This window comes from Phacochoerus africanus, chromosome 8 (assembly GCF_016906955.1).
Source record: "Phacochoerus africanus isolate WHEZ1 chromosome 8, ROS_Pafr_v1, whole genome shotgun sequence".
Classification (NCBI taxonomy): Eukaryota; Metazoa; Chordata; class Mammalia; order Artiodactyla; family Suidae; genus Phacochoerus; species Phacochoerus africanus.
In genome coordinates this window covers 33892957-33913272 of record NC_062551.1, presented here as the reverse complement: position 1 = coordinate 33913272, position 20316 = coordinate 33892957, and the positions used below count along the sequence as shown (strand labels likewise).

The 20316-nt window shown below is 40.9% G+C and overlaps 1 protein-coding gene across 8 annotated transcripts in view; it reads left to right on the top strand.

Annotated features, from left to right (window-relative positions):
• The window catches only part of CYLD (CYLD lysine 63 deubiquitinase), a 58112-nt gene extending 41867 nt beyond the window's left edge, over positions 1 to 16245 (top strand). For all 8 annotated transcript variants that reach the window (XM_047788948.1, XM_047788955.1, XM_047788950.1 and 5 more), the window contains 10 exons: positions 403 to 568; positions 1906 to 2047; positions 3311 to 3433; positions 6069 to 6160; positions 7293 to 7359; positions 10025 to 10157; positions 11081 to 11189; positions 12570 to 12688; positions 12960 to 13176; positions 15677 to 16245. In XM_047788948.1, coding sequence (XP_047644904.1) covers positions 403 to 568; positions 1906 to 2047; positions 3311 to 3433; positions 6069 to 6160; positions 7293 to 7359; positions 10025 to 10157; positions 11081 to 11189; positions 12570 to 12688; positions 12960 to 13176; positions 15677 to 15861 — 1353 coding nt within the window. In that variant the 3' untranslated portion in view covers positions 15862 to 16245. The remainder of the gene's footprint in view (positions 1 to 402; positions 569 to 1905; positions 2048 to 3310; positions 3434 to 6068; positions 6161 to 7292; positions 7360 to 10024; positions 10158 to 11080; positions 11190 to 12569; positions 12689 to 12959; positions 13177 to 15676) is intronic.
• Positions 16246 to 20316: the final 4071 nt, after the last annotated feature.

The following is a 20316-nucleotide window of genomic DNA, read 5'->3' as shown; positions in this document are numbered from 1 at the left end:
AGTTGTTATTGTTGGTTTGCAGGCTAGGGAATGCTGTTTTTCTTTTGGGGTTGTTAAAATAGTCCCTTCTTCCCCTCTCTCCCTGGCTAGTTTTAATGCTTCTGGAAATGATGCAGGCAAGTCAGTTAATCAGAGAAGGTTTAAGCAGATATTATGAGGGGAAATACACTGAGAATTTTACGCTGGAATAAGGCATGACTTTATCAAATCATTAGCTGTGGGCTGAAACACTCATTAGTCAACCCCTTTTTCCTCGTGGAGTTCTCAGTACAGGTGTGACGAGGGAATTCCAAGAAAGAGTAAACTTGAAACAAGTCCTAGCTCTTTGTATGCTGTCTTTGCAAGATGCAAAAGTGCCCGTGTAAGCTTTATTTTTTTTTTCTTTTTCTTTTGTTTTTTTAGGAAGACGAGTGTGCAGGCTGTACAGATGGGACCTTCAGGGGCACTCGATATTTCACCTGTGCCCTGAAGAAGGCTCTGTTTGTTAAACTGAAGAGCTGCAGGCCCGACTCTAGGTTTGCGTCCCTGCAGCCAGTTTCCAATCAGATCGAACGCTGTAACTCTTTAGGTACTTGTGTGCCTCTCATTTGTTTACCAGTCTGGCATGACTCTAGTTCTGATCTCATTTTGCAGTAGGTGGAAGTGACAATGTCCTATTTCTTCCTTGCCAGTCTTCATCAAGCTTTTACAGCAGAAAAAAAAATTATTACGTGGTATATAAAAAGTTATATACAGTTATCTTAAGAGGAGATCTTTTTCGAAAAGGTAGTAGCCAGGAAACCATGTTTGGGGTTTAACCAGTGAAAAATAGTGGGATTTAATTTTTCCACTCTGTTGCTTATAGACATTTTACTTTTCAACAACCCTAGAGGTAGATATTGAAATGGCGTTCTTTTTGGCCCTGGCTTTCCTCTCACTGTCTTGTCAAGTACATCGATAAGCCTCTCTTATTGAGAAGCCAACACTGTTATAAGAAGTAGTTTTAATTGCTTGATGAAGGACAGATGTCCCTATCACTTTTTTTTTTTTTTTTTTTTTAGGGCCTGCACCTCTGGCATATGGAAGTTCCCAGGTCAAATCAGAGCTGCAGCTCCCGGCCTGCACCAGCCACAGCAATGCCAGGTCTGAGCTGCGTCTGCGACCTATACCACAGCTCATGGCAACGCTGGATCCTTAACTTACCGAGCAAGGCCAGGGATCGAACCCACGTCCTCATGGATACTAGTCAGGTTCATTTCCACTGTGCCACAACGGGAACTACCCCCACCACTTGTAACAGGTGGCAGTTTCCTGAGGCTTTCCCTTTCCTGGTTGGGTGATGATGGTGTGAAGCACCTTGAGGGTTAATCAAGTATAAGCAGGAAAGACGTCTTTATGAAAAACATTTTTTCTTACAGTTGAATAGTGCTTTGGAATTTGTTATGTTCTTTTCCAACTTGAAAATGAAACATCTTCAGGCAAATAAAATATTCGGGGAACAAAGTATTTTACTTGGCAGATGCTTTTCTGCATTACTTGATACTCTAAAGTGTTTTTGCAATTGTGGAAGAAGTAAGGTTGAAAGTGAACAGTAGCATTTTTTATAAGCCAAGCTGAATAACAGTTAACCAAAACCCACCTTTAACTTAGTCTCAAGCTGGGTGATGAATTGTGCATCAAAATACAAGACACAGGGAACTATATCCAGTCTCTTGGGAATGATGGAAGATATTATAAGAACGGGAATTATATGTATGTCTGGGTCACTTTGTTGTACAGCATAAGTTGGCACAATATTATACATCAACTATACTCTAATAAAAATTTTTTAAAAATACCAAAGACATTTTTAAGTAAACAGATATATAGGGGAATACATACTATAATAACTTAAAACAATTTTCATTTTCATTTTTATCTTTGCAGCATTTGGAGGCTACTTAAGTGAAGTAGTAGAAGAAAATACTCCACCAAAAATGGAAAAGGAAGGTTTAGAGATAATGATTGGAAAGAAGAAAGGTATCCAGGGTCATTACAATTCTTGTTACTTAGACTCAACCTTATTCTGGTAAGTTTAAAATTAATACAGTAGGAATATAGTGTCATGGGGGCAGGGGTGTGTGTCTTTGTCTGTGTCTGTGTGTATGAGACAGAGAGAAAGAAACTGCTAATTGCAGTTTCTCTGGGATCTGGGGTTCAGGAAAGAAAGGGAGATGGGCATTTCTCTGTACACTCCTTGGAAACTACTAAATGCTGTCTCGTGTGCCTGTATCCAAAAAGTTAATATGAAAAGTAATGCAGTGAATGATGAATAAGAGGCGGATGAGTGTTACAGGTGAAACACATATCCTGACAGTATGTGGGGAATCATCGGAGTGAAGAGAGTAAGTATGGGATCTCTGGGCACATGTCAAATCACAGGACTTGCCATAAGCCATTGACTAGTTTGTTTTACTAGGAGGAGGCAATCATAAAACTGCCTTAAAGGATTACTAATTAGAAGCACAGTTGCTCTCGTGTATGTGGTTTATTCCAAAGTGGAACAATTTAACATGGCAAGAATTTTTATACTCTGAAAATTGAACCAAATCCACTGCCAGTTAAATTGAGTGTAACCAGCTCGCTCTGTACAGCCATGTCCTAAGAATTAGGAAGTTAATGGGATGTTAAAATTTTAAAGGCAGAGAGAAGAATAAAAGTGGCAAGCCATTTTGGGGGCAGAATATTTTCAGTCTCAGATGTGTTGACAAAAAAAGCCAGAATTGATAGAATTGTCTTCAGGTTTTCTGATAAAAAGTCTGTATTAGCCAAATTTTCTTTTTTGTTGATAATAGGTTACCGCTCTTAGTCACTCACAAGTGATTTTGACGTTTGAAGAAATTTAGATCTCTGCAGAGAGGTGTGGGGAGAGAGAAATAGGACATCTAGAGTGAGTTACAGCTTGGCTGTGCGTTTGCCTTGGGAAGTTAGTTTCCAAACTTCCTCCCCTGTTGTCTCTGTGTAGGTTGATTCAGATTTGTGGGCGCTCTTTCAGCTTTTGCAAAGTTTTCCCCAAATACTGCAGGCATGTTTTTATCCTTTACTATTGTCAATCCATAGTTTGCCTTCTTGATATCAGTATTCTCCTTAACTTAGAAGGAACTCTAGGTCATGATGCTTGAACCATGGGAACCTTGACAGGGGTTTTGTTACCTATATTAACGAAAAACACTAAATGTACCTTATTTCTTCTCCAGAGTTTGTGGTTTTTCTCTTCATATTGTTTTCAGGATGTGTTTCTCAGAAACTAGTACATTTCTACCATAAGAAAAATGTTCCTTTTATTTCGCAGCTTATTTGCTTTTAGTTCCGTTCTGGACACTGTGTTACTTAGACCCAAAGAAAAGAATGATGTAGAATATTATAGTGAAACTCAAGAGCTACTGAGGACAGAAATTGTTAATCCTCTGAGAATGTAAGTAGAAGATAACATAGTTATTTTTGTCCTTAGATAGTGTCCTATTTGCTGTTTTTCGGTAGCGTAATTAATTTATACCCTGATTTCATTTAATGAGAAATGGGAGAGATTTGGTTCTCTTGAACTAATTAATATTAGCATTATTATTATTTTTTTCCTTTGCTTTTGAGGGCCGCCCCCGAGGTACATGGAGGTTCCCAGTCTAGGAGTCCAATCAGAGCTACAGCCGCCGGCCTACACCACAGCCACAGCAATGCCAGGTCTGAGCCGCGTCTGTGACCTACACCACAGCTCATGGCAAAGCCAGATCCTTAACCCATTGAGTGAGTCCAGGAATCGAACCCGCAACCTCGTGGCTCCTAATTGGATTCGTTTCCGCTGCGCCTCAATGGGAACTCCTAGTATTATTATTTTTAACCTTTGGTCTCTGTACTGCCTTCACTTCTGTGGGGTTTTTTTTTTTTTTTTGTCTTTTTTAGGGCTGAACCCGCAGCACTTGGAGGTTCCCAGGCTAGGGGTCTAATTGGAGCTGTTGCTGCCAGCCTACACCACAGCCACAGCAATGCCAGATCTGAGGCATGTCTTCAACCTACACCACAGCTCACGGCAATGCCGGATCCTTAACCCACTGAGCAAGGCAAGGGATCGAACCCACAACCTCATGGTTCCTAGTTGGGTTCATTTCTGCTGCGCCACAACAAGAACTCCCTTTTCTTCTTTAATATCTTAAATCTGGCCAAGATGTAGCACATAATATATGCCGTGAAATGATTAAGCCATATCTGTACATTACACTACAATTTAGCAATTGCAGTAGGTTTAGCAAAGTTGGTAGAAGGTACTTGGGATTCTTTTTCAACACTACCCCTAACAGGAATTGTGCTTATTAGTTTAATCAGTATAATCTAGCTTCTTAAACTTAATTTTAGCTGAATGAATAGGAGCAAGGGAAATTTTTTTTTTTTTGTGGAATAGCTAGTATACAATAGTTTTGTATTAGAAACAGATGAGATGTATTTTATTAACACATTTCTTGATTAAAAGAGTGTATTTCTTGGCCTCCCTCCAGCTCCCTTAAAAAGGTGATGTTTCTGGTCATTTCCTACTTTAAGAATTATAAAAATGTCTTTCTTTGGCCACAGGAAGCAATTTGTCTTGGTACAAGCACAAAACATCTAGTAAGGGCTTCTGATAAGTGGTAGGAGGAATGTGTGATAATATCACATTGTTAAAATTTAAACTGTGAAGAGTCAGCTCTCAGAACTAATCCGTTCTTTCAGGGATACAGAGAGAAAACTATGTATTTTAAAGTTCATCTAAAGATAAATCTTCATTTTGTGTCATACTTTTCTTATTCAACAATTAAAATTAAAAATTGCTTGATATAAGATTTTGAGCCCCAAATGCAGAATACTGAAACATATGATGAGCATTCAGAATGACCTGCCATACAACACGAAAGTATATTATAGGTGAATGAATTTCCCACTTGTATCTTTTGTTTTCATTAAGTTTGTAATGATGAAAATAACTGTAGTTTTTTTCCCCAAAGATAATTATGAGTATTGATTTTTACATCAATTATTTTGTGTTGTATTTGTATAAATGCAAATTTTTTAACATATTCTCTATTATTACCCCCAAGTGATTGCTATCAGAATAAGACAGATCAAATCTAAAAGGCTAAGTCATGTTAACAGTTCCTTCTTTCTTTCCAAAACATGATTAAGCCCATTAATAAACATCCTTTGAATACTATTGTCTAACTGGCTAAGAATCAGGGTTAATCATACTTTGTCACCCTGTCCATAGCAAGGAGCTTGTCAGATGGCCCTGTTGCGATCAGGGTGTCCTGTGTCTGCAGCAGTCGAGTCTAGATGAGAGCTGCCTGGTCTTACTTGATACTGAAACCTCTGCTTTTCCCATGTCAAGCATCTCACAGGCAGAGACCCTGTTTTTTCGTCTTGTTCATTCTTGTTTTCCAGTGACTGAAAGTTTAGATTACTGTTAATGGTGGATGCTCAACATATGTTGGCTGCAAAGAGCTAATGAATGAATGAAGAGTCAGTATGAAAAATGGGCGTAAGATTAGCTGGTCCTGACATGCCCTTATTAAGCCCGTGGTGGCCTCTAAGGTGTCTTCTGAAGACATTTTTTAGAATTAGAATTTTGTCAAGGATTGACACTAAGCATATTGGATGTATCCTGTGTTCATACAAAGATGATAGAAAATGTCATAACTACGATGATTGGTTTCATTGCAAATTTTAGAATTTCAGTTTCTTATCACTGCCCTTTTCCTGCCCCTGGGTGGCTGTTTCATCCGTTAGTATTAAGGGTTTCTCTCAATATTGTCTATTGTTTTATAACATAAATGTTTTAATTCCTTAAGCAAAGAGTATTAAAAGACCAGTCATCGTAACTGTAAAATATTTTTTCTTGTACTAGTACATGATAGTTATTTTCAGGATGTAATAGCACCTGGAATGATTCTGATTCTGGATTTAAAATTTTTCAAACCTCAAGAAGAAACCTATAATTGTTTTTTTCAAAATAATTGTCAAACATTGATTTATGACACACTGGATTATATAACATATATGTCAGTATTAATTGTTTTTTACTGACATAGATATGGATATGTATGTGCAACAAAGATTATGAAACTGAGGAAAATACTTGAAAAAGTTGAGGCTGCATCAGGATTTACCTCTGAAGAAAAAGGTGACTTTTAATTTATCGGATATGCATTAAAATAACTTGAAAGCATAAATGTTAAAATTATTGTCTGAAATCTTATGTCTGTGTAGTTTTGGGAATTGTATTTAAAATTTTTTTTTTCTGCATGATGTTCAATTTTCTTCCCTTTTGGTAAATGCTTTTGTGCCCTTTCCTTTTTTCCTTCCTTCCTTTCTTTCTCTCTCTCTCTTTGTTTAAGCTTTTTACGGCTGCACCCAAGACACATGGAAGTTCCTAGGCTAGGGGTTGAATTGGAGCTGCAGCTGCCGGCCTACGCCACAGCCACAGTAATGCGGGATCCGATCTAAGCTGCATCTGCAAACTACATTGCATCTCATGGCAATGCTGGATCCTTTAACCCACTGAGTGAGGCCAGGGATTGAACCCACATCCTCGTGGATACTAGTCGGGTTCATGACTGCTGAGCCACAACGGGAACTCCACTGCTTTTGCTCTTCTTAAATTGATATGTGGAATGAGAAACTCATTGGAGAAGCTGGTTGGTTCTAGAATTTTATCAATAAATAAGAAGATCTTTCCATCCAGCAGTGATATTCAGAGTTCTTTCGTTTCAGTGGTGAAGAGTTGCATGGAGTCATCCACCTTTCCCACTTAGCTTTCCTTGTTATAAAGGGAGTTACAGATGGCTGATCAGGATTAAGTTTATGGTCCGAGTCAGTGTTTTAATCTAGTCATAGCTAATGGATTTACTAGGAGATTCAACTCCTGACTTTAAATGTATTAATAGCATATTGTAACTAGCTATGATATTTACAGAATTGATAATTATTTAAATATCAGGGGAAAAAAAGGTCATTCTTCAGGGTTTATTCCACTTTTCTTAAGTCTCCTCAAAGAAATTAAAATTATTTCCCCATATGTGAATTAGTATATCCTATCTAATTTTGTTATAGCAAAAATGTAACATAATACTTTGTGTTTGCCTTTAAATATCTTTCATATTTTTTGTTAGGAAAACTTGAGAACTATGCCTTTAATTGAAGTAATATTAATTATGAAATCAAACCCCACATAGGAATATGACTGCTATAAATACAGAGAGAATGATTTAAAAATTTTGTCTGTGACTTACTCGATTTTTTTTATTTCCTCCTAGATCCTGAAGAATTTTTGAATATCCTGTTTCATCATATTTTAAGGGTAGAACCATTGTTAAAAATAAGGTAACTTTAAATTGTTGCAAGCGCATCGGAAAAATAAACAATCCTCATTTCCACTGCCGTCATTCAGTAGAAATGATTCCCTTAATGATCGCTTCATGTCGTATTTGCTTAGGGATCCTAATGTGTTAGGTTCTGCAGTGCAAATTAATTTAAATGATTGCCTTCTCCATAATATCGTACTTGAAGAATAAATTCAATATAAATTTGTGCTTTTAATTTTAACTATAGTAATAAATGCTATCACAAAATTTTTCTTATAAAACTGTATATAAATATTTTTGTAATTTAAATTAAGGAACCCTTTTAAGGTTCCTCAAACCCCATGGGAGCACTGTTTTTGACTACCCATCACTCAAAGAATTAATTTAGCCTTAAATTAACTCTCTTGTTCCCAGTTTTACAGTTTGGTCTTTTTCCCTCCTATCTCAAATGAAATCAATGAATCTAATGCAGTTAAGTTTTTAGTGAGATGTTCTAATTGAATGAACTTTTCAGATGGAAAGCTAGGTCTTTTTACATTTTAGTCTGGGTTTCTTTGTTGAAAAATCTTGCTAATAGATTTATTTCCCTAAAAACTAATCACAAACAAGTATTCTTACTTATCATAGTGTCTTTTTTTTTCTTTTAATGATTTTTATTTTTTCCTTTATAGCTGGCTTATAGTCTTGGGTCAATTTTCTACCATACAGTAGTGTCTTAAGTGATGTTCTTTGAAGCCAGTGTTGAAGTGATGAGTAAATAGGGAAGGAAGGAAGGAAGGGTGGAAAATACCACAGTTATAGTCTGATGTTGTTTTGGAAGTTCTAGCTAATGAAATGAGACAGGATGTATTTATTATCTATTCAAATATGGTGATATCTATGTATACCAAGCAGAAGGCATAATTCTTCCAGACTTCAGGCAGTGTTACAAAGCTGTGGTGATCATACATATATATAATATACGTTTTTAAATTTTTTTTAGGGCCACACTCTTGGCATATGGAAGTTCCCAGGCTAGGGGCAGAATTGGAGCTGTAGCTACCGGCCGACGCCACAGCCATAGTAACGCAAGATCCAAGATCTGAGCCACATCTGCGACTTACACCACAGCTCATGGCAATGTGAGATCCTTAACCCACTGAGAGAGGCCAGGGATCAAACCTGCATCCTCATGGTTCCTGGTCGGATTTGTTAACTGTTGAGCCATGACGGGAACTCCCAATATACATTCTTTTTCTCATATTGTTTTCCATCATGTTCTGTCCTAAGAGATTGGATATAGTTCCCTGTACTATACAGTAGGACCTCATTGCTTATCCATCCTAAATGTAATAGTTTGCATCTACCAACCCCAGACTCCCAGTCTGTCTCACTCCCTTCCGTTCCTTTCCCCCTTGGCAACCACCAGTCTGTTCTTTACATCTGTGAGTCTGTTTTGTTTTGTAAATAAGTTCATTTGTGCCATACATGAGATTCCACATATAAGTGACTTACTTCACGTATTATGAGAATCTCTAGTTCCATCCATGTTGCTGCTGGTGGCATTGTTTTGTTCTTTTTATGGCTGAGTAGTATTCCATTGTATATATGTACCACATCTTCGTAATCCATTCATCTGTTGATGACCATTTAGGTTGTTTCCATGTCTTGGCTATTGGGAATAGCGCTGCGGTGAACATAGGCCTGCATGTGTCTTTTTGAATTATAGTTTTGTCTGGCTAAATGCCCAGGAGTGGGATTGCTGGATCATATGGTAGTTGTATATTTAGTTTTCTGAGGAGCCTTCATGTTGTTTTCCATAGTGGTCGTACCTATTTGCAGTCCCACCAGCAGTGTAGGAGGGTTCCCTTTTCTCCACACCCTTTCTAGCATTTGTTATTTGTAGACCATTCTGACTGGTGTGAGATGGTACCTCATTGTGGTTTTGATTTGCATTTCTCTAATAATAAGTGACGTTGGGCATTTTTTCATGTGCCTACTGACTATCCATATGTCTTCCTTTTGAGAAATGTCTATATAGGTCTTCTGCCCATTTTTCAATCAAGTTGTTTGTTTTTTGTTATTGGGGCGCGTGAGTTATTTGCATATTGGAGATGAAAGGGCCTTCATTTTAGGAATGAAAAGTTAGGTCTGGGAGATCTCTAAGGGTCTGTCCCATTCAGGCATGTGTGCATTAGCTTTCCTGTTTCAAGCATGAAATGCAGTTGCTGCTTTCTAGCTTTGAACAGTTAAGTTGAACCAGGTGGTTTTTATTTTTACACAGTGCATCTTATTCTTCTTTTATTTTTGTCATTAAAGTAGAGTTGATTTACAATGTTGGGCCAATTTCTGCTGGACACCAGAGTGACCCAGTCATATATACACACACACATTCCTTTTCTTATCTTCCATGATGCTCCATCTCACACACAGTGCTTCTTGGTTGTGGATGTTATTGCATTATGTTTCTCTTAATCACTAAGGGAACTTTTCAGTATGGGAACTAAAATAGGAAATCATTTGTAACATCTTATGCATAAATACATTTAATTGTTTTATCTAAGTGATGGTCTTTGCCCCTGCTCTTCTGACTGTTTCTAGAGTTGCACCATCGGTTTCTGTTCTCAGATACTTCTGGAGCCAGTTCACCTTTTAATTTATGCATTTCACAAGCAAATTACCTATTTTTTTCTGCATATTTCTAGATCAGCAGGTCAAAAAGTACAAGATTGTTACTTCTATCAAATTTTTATGGAAAAAAATGAGAAAGTTGGAGTTCCTACAATTCAGCAGTTGTTAGAATGGTCTTTTATCAACAGTAACCTGAAATTTGCGGAGGTTAGTGATAATTACTATACTTTATATGCAAGTCCTGAGGATTCTTAAGAGAACAAGTAGATTCAACAGCTATTGCTTTTAACCCACTGAGAATAGTTAGAAACTCAAATTGTTAACAAAGAACAAATTAAATGCTTCAACACTGTCCATGTAGAAAATGCCTTAGAACCAAGATTGAACTTTTTGGATTTTTGGTGACAGAGAAAATAATTCTGCTATGTAACTTGAAAACTTTCATGTAGCTTAAAGCAAGGAAGATTTTCGTTTTTTTGTTGTTGTCGTCATTTCACTCAGCTTACCACTTTACCCAATTTAACATTGTGTGCAAGCACATCATCCAAATATATATATATATATATATATATATAAAAGAAATGTTTCCTTTTCCTCCTTCAATAAGAGACAAAGTAAACTCACTTGCTGTAAATGAACAAGTGATATAAATTACTTTTCTTTTACTGAGTATCTTTATGAACTTGGCAGTACATGCTTGTGGTTCCTGTTCATTGTATCCATTTCTGAAGGAGTGTTCTGGTTGAAATACAAGGAATAGTGTCCTTCAGTGATGAGTTTTCTTTATTATACTTGCAAAAACTATTTTTCCAAAACCTTTTAAAAATCTAAACCCAAAGTAGAATGTCACTGTGCATGGTCACTAAATTGTTTGAGACTCAAGGGAAGCTCTTGGACTGCCTGGCCTCAGGCTGGCTGTGTATCAGTGGATCTTGGACTGCTTGAAACCTGTAACTCTTTGGTGCTTCACCTTCCTACCCCGTGCTCACGTGCAGATGCTGTTTTACAAGCGCCACCTTATGGTGGAACCACTGCTTAGGTTAACAGCCCAGGCTATTTCTTGGAAATTTCAGGGGAATTTTTATCAGTGGTTTGATTCTAAAAATATGTATCTTTTTTTTTTTTTTAAGGCACCATCATGTCTGATTATTCAGATGCCTCGATTTGGAAAAGACTTTAAACTATTTAAAAAAATTTTTCCATCTCTGGAATTAAATATAACAGATTTACTTGAAGACAGTAAGTATAAGGTTTTGGTTTTTTTTTTTTCTTCCTTGTTTGTTTGTTTGTTTTGTCTTTTTGCTATTTCTTGGGCCGCTCCCTCGGCATATGGAGATTCCCAGGCTAGGGGTCTAATCGGAGCTGTAGCCACTGGCCTACACCAGAGCCACAGCAACTCGGGATCCGAGCTGCATCTGCAACCTACACCACAGCTCACGGCAACACCGGATCGTTAACCCACTGAGCAAGGGCAGGGACCGAACCCGCAACCTCATGGTTCCTAGTCAGATTCATTAACCACTGCGCCACGACGGGAACTCCGGTTTTTTTTTTTTTTAGTCTGTTTTTCAGAAATAATCAAGTCATTCATATTAATTGCAAATAAGTATCTGACAGGGTACAAGTTTTCTAAATGGCAATTTGGTATCTGAAGAGCCCGGAAATATTAAGAGAGGAATTTATACTGAGAAAATAGACATGTAAATCAGTATTTCATATGCAAATATGTTTATGATTAAGAAATTAGAAGCACTCTGGATGTTAACATGTGGAAAGCAGTTAATCGAATTATGGTGTATCTGTGCAACAAAACTGCTGCCATTAAATTTCATGTTTTTGAAGACCAGTGTTACATGAAAGTGGTCATGATGTAATTATCAGTGAAAAGGTAAGTATGCTGATATTTTCTATAAGAGGGGCTGAACACACACACGCATGCATGCGTGGAATTATGTAAGTATGCAGATATAAAATTATTGGAGAAAATTCACAGTATTGCCAGTACTTACTGCTTTCTGTGTGTGTGTGTGTGTGTGTGTGTGTGTCTTTTTGTCTTTTTAGGGCTGCATCCACAGCATATGGAGGTTCCCAGGCTGGGGTCTAATCAGAGCTATCCCACCGGCCTACACCAGAGCTGCAGCCACACCAGATCTGAGCACCTACACCACAGCTCACGGCAATGCTGGATCCTTAACCCACTGAGCAAGGCCAGGGATCGAACCCGCAACCTCATGGTTCCTAGTCGGATTCGTTTCAGCTGTGCCACGACAGGAACTCTGACAGTGGTTACTTCTTACTGACTGAAATTGTAGATGCTTTCGGTTTTCTTCTTTATGCTCTCATGGTTTTGAATTTTCACCAATAGACATTTATAATCTAGAGAAACACTCTAGAATATACTATTTTTAAAAAGTTGTCATTTGGTTCGAGAGACTGTCTCTAAAGATCTCCTCTGAGTCCAAGGAAATCCAACTGAAAGTTTATGGGGATGGGGCGGGCTAGACGATTGCATCGCGAACATGATCCTTTTTGAAGCTTTGCTTTCCTTTTTAACTCTCTTTAATGAAAGACTGCATTTGTAAAGGCCCTTAAACTCCCCTCCCTTGCCCCCCACTTTAGCCCCACGGCAGTGCCGGATATGTGGCGGGCTCGCCATGTACGAGTGCAGAGAGTGCTACGAGGACCCCGACATCTCAGCTGGGAAAATCAAGCAGTTCTGTAAAACCTGCAACACTCAAGTAAGTTTGACCTGACTTGCTGGATAGTCTCTTAATAAACAGTCCTTCATTCCTAGTTGGAACAGATTTCAGGTTTCAAAATGTTTTCAAAATGAGAATTACCATCTAAAAATGTGTCATCCAGTGATGTTGTTTATGCCTCTTCTGTTGATTCCCTGGGCTTCTGGGAAGTCCTGTTTATGGGGCTGGACTCAGAGTACGTGGAGTCCATTCTCTGCAAACCCCGAGGTGGGCTCCTTAATGGCATTCTTCTCTTCACGTTCCCTTGTAGGTCCACCTTCACCCCAAGAGGTTGAATCATAAATATAACCCCGTCTCACTTCCCAAAGATTTACCTGACTGGGACTGGAGACACGGCTGCATCCCCTGCCAGAAGATGGAGTTATTCGCTGTTCTCTGCATAGAAACGAGCCACTATGTCGCCTTCGTGAAGTACGGGAAGGACGACTCCGCCTGGCTCTTCTTTGACAGCATGGCTGATCGGGATGGTACTTCACAGACTTTTCTTCCACCTGGGGGGACATTAGAGTTTCCAGTGGGATAGTTCATAGAGGAATAGCCTGTTCTGAGTCATCAAATAGTGCTGGGAGAAGCCTTTCAGGAAGGGCTTGGTAACATAGTCTGAAATCTTGAAATGCATGAAGAACCCTACTACAGGGAGCTCCCGTTGTGGCACAGTGGGTTAAGAATCCGACTAGTATCCATGAGGATGCGGGTTTGATCCCTGGCTTCGCTCAGTGGGTTAACGATCTGGCTTTGCCATGAGCTGTGGTGTAGGTGGCAGACGTGGCTCAGATCCCACGTGGCTGTGGCTCTGGCGTAGACCGGCAGCTGCAGCTCTGCTTCAGCTGCTAACCTGGGAACCTCCATAAGCCGAGAGTGTGTCCCTAAAAGAAAAAAATAAATAAAAAGCCTTATTACAGGCTCTTAGGAATACTATTACTGTGATATTTTGATATGCATATAGTCTTTGTTTGTTTTTGTTTTTTTATGGTCATGCCCATAGCACATCGAAGTTCTTGGGCCAAGGGTTGAACTGAGCTGCAGCTGCACCCTATGTTGTAGCTGCAGTACCACCAGATCCTTTAGCCCACTGTGCTGGACTGGGGATTGAAATCCGTGCTGCCGCAGCTGGATTCTTAACCTACCATGCATGCCACAGCAGGAGCCCCCACATAGTCTTTTTGGAACAAAGAATCCGAAAATCCTTTCTTTAGGACTGAGAGGCTTCATTTTCAGCTTCGTTGTCTTTGGCTTTCAGGCTCCTCTCATTTTCCCTACAGGCCACAGTCACCGTTGCTTACGTGCTTGTGTGCCAGTCTCTCTGGGAGGTGCTTGAGGTCGTTATACCTGATTCCTTTGCAAGGTGGAAATGATTCCTATTTTTCTCTTATTAAAGCTGAGGTTTGGGAGTTCCCATCGTGGTGCAGCGGAAACGAATCCGACTGGGAACCATGAGGTTGTGGGTTCAATCCCTGGCCTTGCTCAGTGGGTTAAGGATCCGGCGTTGCTGTGGCTGTGGTGTAGGCTGGCGCCTACAGCTCCGATTCGTCCCCTAGCCTGGGAACCTCCACATGCTGCTGGTGTGGCCTTAAAGGAACGAAGTACAAATAACAAACAAACAAAAAGCTGAGTTTTAAGGCACCTCAGGTCTCAGAGATTGTACTTAACTCAGTCTTTCTGACCTCAGTGCTTATGTTTTTTATACTAAACCAGGTTGTCTTCTAAATGACAAAGCTAAGAATAGAAGTAAGTAGCTTCTTGGGGAAAATAGGCTTATTCTGTGTGTAGCGCGTTTCTCCTGAAGCAGGGAACACGCTGCACTTTCTAGGCCACCTTCGAGGATGTCTCGTTACTTAACAGATAGCTCATGAGTGCATGGGAAGTGCCTGGGACTCTAGTAGGTTTAGAGAGAAAACAGTCGTCAAGACAGCTGTCCGCCCGCCTGTATAGAGTTTGCAGGCAGGACCCGCCCTGGGCAAGGTTGTGAAGTGTGCCTTCCATCTTCCTCTAGTCTCCTGACACCCCGTTTTTCCTATAGCTGCTCTCTCAGGCTCGAGGCCCCAAGTCTTCCGGTGTGGCCCTCTCGTGACCTAGGACACCCCCTTGGGGCAGGGCCCAAGCTCGACACCAGATGTTCTCAACCCTTTTTCCTTCAGCTCTCAGACACTTGAAGGCTATAGCCCCATCCCACCTGTAAATGTGTCCCTACCCCAGTTCAAATTTGGATTTAACAGTAGAACTCAAAAATCACAGAGGTTCCCTAGAAGATAATAGGAGAAAAAGAATATATGTGTATGTATGACTGGGTCACTGCTGTACAGAAGAAATTGGCAGAGCACTCCACATCAACTATAGTAAAACATTTAAAAAATAAATTAAAAATATTTTAAGAATCATAGGGGGTCCAGGTGTTTTTGAGCGAGCCATTGGGAGCCTAAAGCAGAAGAGCCTTTCCTGGAATCCTTACGACCACGCCCCACAGGGTCTTTATTCAGTCCAGTGAAAAGCCAAGCAAACCTTGCAAGAGTCACACAAATACATTTTTTTTTTTTAATTTAGGAGAATAAGATGGTGTTCATTTTTACTAGATCTGCTCTAAACCAGACCGCATACAGGGCGCTCGTGTCTGGGAAGGGGTTCGGGGATGCGAGGCGCTGAATGCGTGTGCCGAAGTAGCGGTATTCCCTGATGGACCACACAGAGAAGCCTGGAAGTAGGGTTTTGGACTTTGCTCAGGATGTGTGTCCTTTTGTCAGTTAGATTCACTATGGGTCCCGGAATCCTTTCAGAAACCAAGAGATGAGACTGTCAAGAGTTAAAAAGGAGCATTTAACTTCTAGAAACCAGGAGTAAGATAAGGCCATTCAGATCCTGAAAATTAGCCTTAACTCAGCTATGGAATTATAAAGTTGCTTTGGCAGGACAGGGCAGCAACAGGGTTTCAAACTTGTCTGCCCTAAATACAGCTCTTCCTCTTTTCCGTAGGTGGTCAGAATGGCTTCAACATTCCTCAGGTGACCCCATGCCCAGAAGTAGGAGAGTACTTGAAAATGTCTCTAGAAGATCTGCATTCCTTGGACTCGAGAAGAATCCAGGGCTGTGCACGAAGACTTCTCTGTGATGCGTACATGTGCATGTACCAGAGTCCAACAATGAGTTTGTACAAATAAACGGGGTCATCTGGACAGGTGCAGACACTGAATGCCAAGTTTTAATGTTGCGTTTCACTCGAGCTGGCAGTTCTGGGCGGCATCCATTGCCGGCAATGGATGTCTCTGCGGTGATGATCCTTCAGAAAAGGATTCCTGCGTTTAAAAACAAATTGCTTTTGTGTTACTGAAGTATTTAATAAGAAGCATTTTGCACTCTAGAGAGTATGTTTGTGTTGGTTTTTTAAGAAGTTTAAATGAAGTTATTAATACCTGAAGCTTTAAGTTAAGTGCATTGATCATCATAAGATATTTTTGGAAGCATAAAATTTTAATTGTGACAGTTTAAAAACCTCTTTTAGTCCATTGAGAATGTAAATAAATGTGTCTTCTTTATGGACCAAGGATATGAAATCATCTTTCCTTTGTAGCTAAGCGGTTGCCTTGAGGAGGAAATATTTTGGTTTTATTAAGAGTCTACTTTTAATCCAGTTACTAAAGTTGTACCGAGTTTGATTTGTTAGTTCTTCCCTGTATAGTGCTGATTCCTGCATGTCTGCAATCCACTGAGTTTCTGTGTTTCTGCAGTAGTGGTCAGAAAAGTATTTAAATTCCTTTAATGGTGTTTTTTACTTGTTCTGGTTTTGAGATAAATGAGTGATTTTTGTCATAAAACGTCCATTTTTGATGTAATTTTCCTGGGGGACTAGCATATACAGCGATTGAAGCTCTTCGCTCAGAGTAGTAACTGTCAGCTGACATTTTTTTTTTTTTTTTAAGGCTCCCAAACTATTTCATGCAATGGGACACAGTAAATTTTATTGAAGAATTGGCGTGATGAATATAATATATTCCTCTACAAATATATGGTTCATCAGAAAATGAATTTGCATAGAGAATCACTCATAAAAATTACCCTGAAGAGATGTGCTGAGTGTCTAAACCTTTCCTATTTTAAATAAGACTGTCAGTCAGTCAATCCCCACACCCTAAATTCAGTCTGATTTCCCTTGAGATAATGACAGTTACGAATCAGGTATTTTATTGAAATGCCTGCAGCGGCTTCGCCCTCCTCCCAATTAAATAAGTAGAAAATGGATGTTTTTGTAGCTAATATCTGTAGTGTGTGGCAGTTTAGATAGAAGCGTAGGTTATGCGTGTCAGTGCTGTGGGACGTGTCCTTGTGTGGTGTCCTTGTCTCTCTGGAAAACTTCCTCACCGTGCAGAAGGACAGACGTTGTCATGTGTGTCCAGCATATGACTTCATGAGACATTTGATGTCCCCCCAAAAGGGAGAGAATCTTTACAAACCCTGCCATGATTTTCTTAAAGTCATGTTTACCCTTTGGTTCTATCACCCCGTTTTGCTGATTTAGTAGCTTTATACATCATAATGTACACAAATTCTTTCATCTTTGCATTTTGAAATGAAAAAGGACCTAACTTAGGCATGAGGTTGCGCTCAGTGCCTGGGGGAGTGGTTAGATGGGTATTAGGTCCCGGGGGTGGGGGTGGCCCCACCCCATCATCCTGGGGTAGATGAGGGCCCGGGGTACCAGAGGCCCAAGGTGGTCTAGCCCTGACCTTCCACAGGTCCAGTCGTGCTGTAATAAATGTGCTGAATGAATACAGGGAGGAAGGAGCCTATCAATGGGATTATAAGGGACTCTCTGGAGGGATGATGAGGGCTGTATATCTAGATAAGACTGAATTTAACAGGTAAAAAGCAAAAAGAGAAGACAGTTCCTTTTCTGTAAAAATGGAAACAAAATACAGGTTGAGGAAGGTCCTTGCTGCCCAGCCCCTTGAGGCAGAAGACGTGATGGAGGCTTCTGGGGCACATGTCCCACGGGGCAGAGGCGCTTTCCCGTGGAGGGGCCTCCGCTTTATTGGTTTCTAAGCGCAGAGCTTCCAGTCCATTTAGTGTTACCTGGGGAGGGAGCACCCAGTAAAGGGATGCGGGTCCTTCTGTGGTGGTTCTTGGGGAGGCGGGCGGGGGGGGGGGCTTCCTGACCCTGGGTCCTGCCTCCCCACTCCCCACCCCCCTGACCGTCCCTTCTTGTTGCTGCTCCAACAGAGCCCCGTGTGTCAGGTGGGCACAGGCAGGGCTGGGCTGGGCTGTGCAGTCCAGGGGCCCATGTGCCTACTGATTGATTTCATTTTTAGCCTTAAGTAGTCTTGGATATTTTCCTGTTGGCTCTTTAAATGTTTTGGTTTTCCTTTCTTCCATATCATATCTACAATCAACTGGCAATAAATAGAATTGTCTTATTTATAAAACAACTCATGTTCCCCAACCTCCATTAAATACACACGTCTAAGTGTATGTGTTTGTGTGTGAGAATTTATCTATACGGTGGCCGGCGGGTGGAGAACAGGAACCGTGTCAGAATGTGTTCAGTCCCTCCCATCAGCTTTATAAAGAAAGGAGTTTGACTCTATGCATGTTGCAAACCGAGAGAAACAGTAAGAAATCTCAGTAAGAGGTAATTGTTACACCTGCTAAGGATTATGTCCTTAAACTACTTTCGGATTTTTATAAGGCATGCTTGCCAAGTGTTCTAGGTCAGTAGCTTCTTTCAATCCCATGGCTTCATTTATTTTCACATAATTCAGGAACAAGGGGAAGACGTGGTAATTATCTTAAGGGACATGCATTGTCATTCAGACCCCTGTTGTGTGAACATGGCCCCTTCATGAATTCAGAGTTCTTACTGCCCCCCTCAAGTGGATCTCGATATCCAGCAAGATGATTTTGCATCTGCCTGGGGTGGTTGTAGGTGAGGTATGAGCTTAGAACACAGAGTCGGGCCCCAGCGGAGTGACCATCTCCCAACATGTATTTCTTAGACGCTTAGTACCTAGGACTGCGTCAGAGACACGAGAGACATAGGAGACCCGGCCCCCAGAAACCTCCCAACCCCTTGCTTCTCACCACAGACTGTCTAGGTTGCTTAGCCTGAGTGTCAGGGCGCCAGGTGCGGAGAGAGCCTTGGGAGGCGGTGGGGTATGACGGTAAAAAGTGATGGCTTAGAGGACAGGAGACCTGGTTCTGGCCCTCTCTCTGTCACTGGCTCTGTCTTGGGCACCATGTTGGCTTCTTGGGTCTTAGTGTCTTCCTCTGTGTAGCAAGGGGATGGGAATATTGAATTTTTATAGGAAAAAAAAAATAGAAATTTCTGGGTCCCCAGCCATGCCTGCTGGATCTGACTCTTCATGAATGGGGTTTATGATAATGTCAGAATTCCCACCGGGTGAAGCTGATGATCAGCCAGATTTGAAAAGCACTGAATCTCAAAAATACCTTCTCTTTGTGTGAGTGTTATTGTGTTAATTATATACACAGGAGTCATTGTATGTTTGTCTTCTTGTTTCTCTGTGTTTACAAGTGAATTTATGTAGGGAATGCATTGTGGTAACTATGCCTCAACCTACTGTTTCCTGGAGGTTTCGACCTTCTTGGGAACCTGCTTAAGAGGACATTGGGTGTGATTTACCTGGGCATCTGCTTTTCAGTTAATTTCTTTAGGGGACATTGAGTTGCTGAGAACCAAAGAAATGGAAAAACAAAATTGCTGTGTGGAGTTAAAGAAAAAAGTGTAAACTAGCTGCTGCTTTATGATGAAAATTTGAACCTTGTGTGAGATGATTCTTCTCTGGGCTAGTAGGTCCTCTTATCCTAAAGCAAAATGCCCTTGTTAAAGCAGGGGAACTGTAAGGTGTGCGATGAAGAATAAGACCACCCTCTCTAGGGGTCCGTGATGTCGCACCCACAGTGCCCCTTCAGTGGAAGTAGCCCTTGAATTCCCCAAGGCACCTGGGGGTGGAGGCGGAGGAAAGCCTATTAAAATGGAAACGTGGAGTTCCCTTCAGGGCTCAGCGGTTAACGAATCCGACTAGGAACCACAAGGATGTGGGTTTGATCCCTGGCCTTGCTCAGTAGGTTAAGGATCCGGTGTTGCCGTGAGCTGTGGTGTGAGTCGCAGATGCAGCTCGGATTCCCTGTTGCTGTGGCTGTGGCTCTGGCGTAGGCTGGCAGCTGCAGCTCCAATTCGACCCATAGCCTGGGAACCTCCATATGCCGCAGGTGCAGCCCTAAAAAGAAAAGGAAAAAAAAAAAAAAAATGGAAACGAGTGCAAGAGAGAGGACGGAGGAGGGAAGGGAAGCCTGAGAGCAGGGTGGTTCTCTGTGCCTCCTGGGGTGTGTCTCTGGGACTTCAGAGCGAGGCTTCCTGCAGGGTGTCAGCATTGCCTGGTCCGGTTGCCTTTCAGAAGCTTTCCTGGGGAGAACAGAGAGACGGAGGAAAAAAAAGACTTTCATCTTACTCTCAATTCTGGACTAGCCGAAGGGTCTCTCTTGAGTCTGAAAGTGGTGGTAAAAAGCTAACCAGCAGAGACGGCCAAGGCTAATGACAAAGTGAGAAAGGGAGACACCCCTCCTTCCCGATCGCAGTGAATGTCAGGATTTGGAGCATT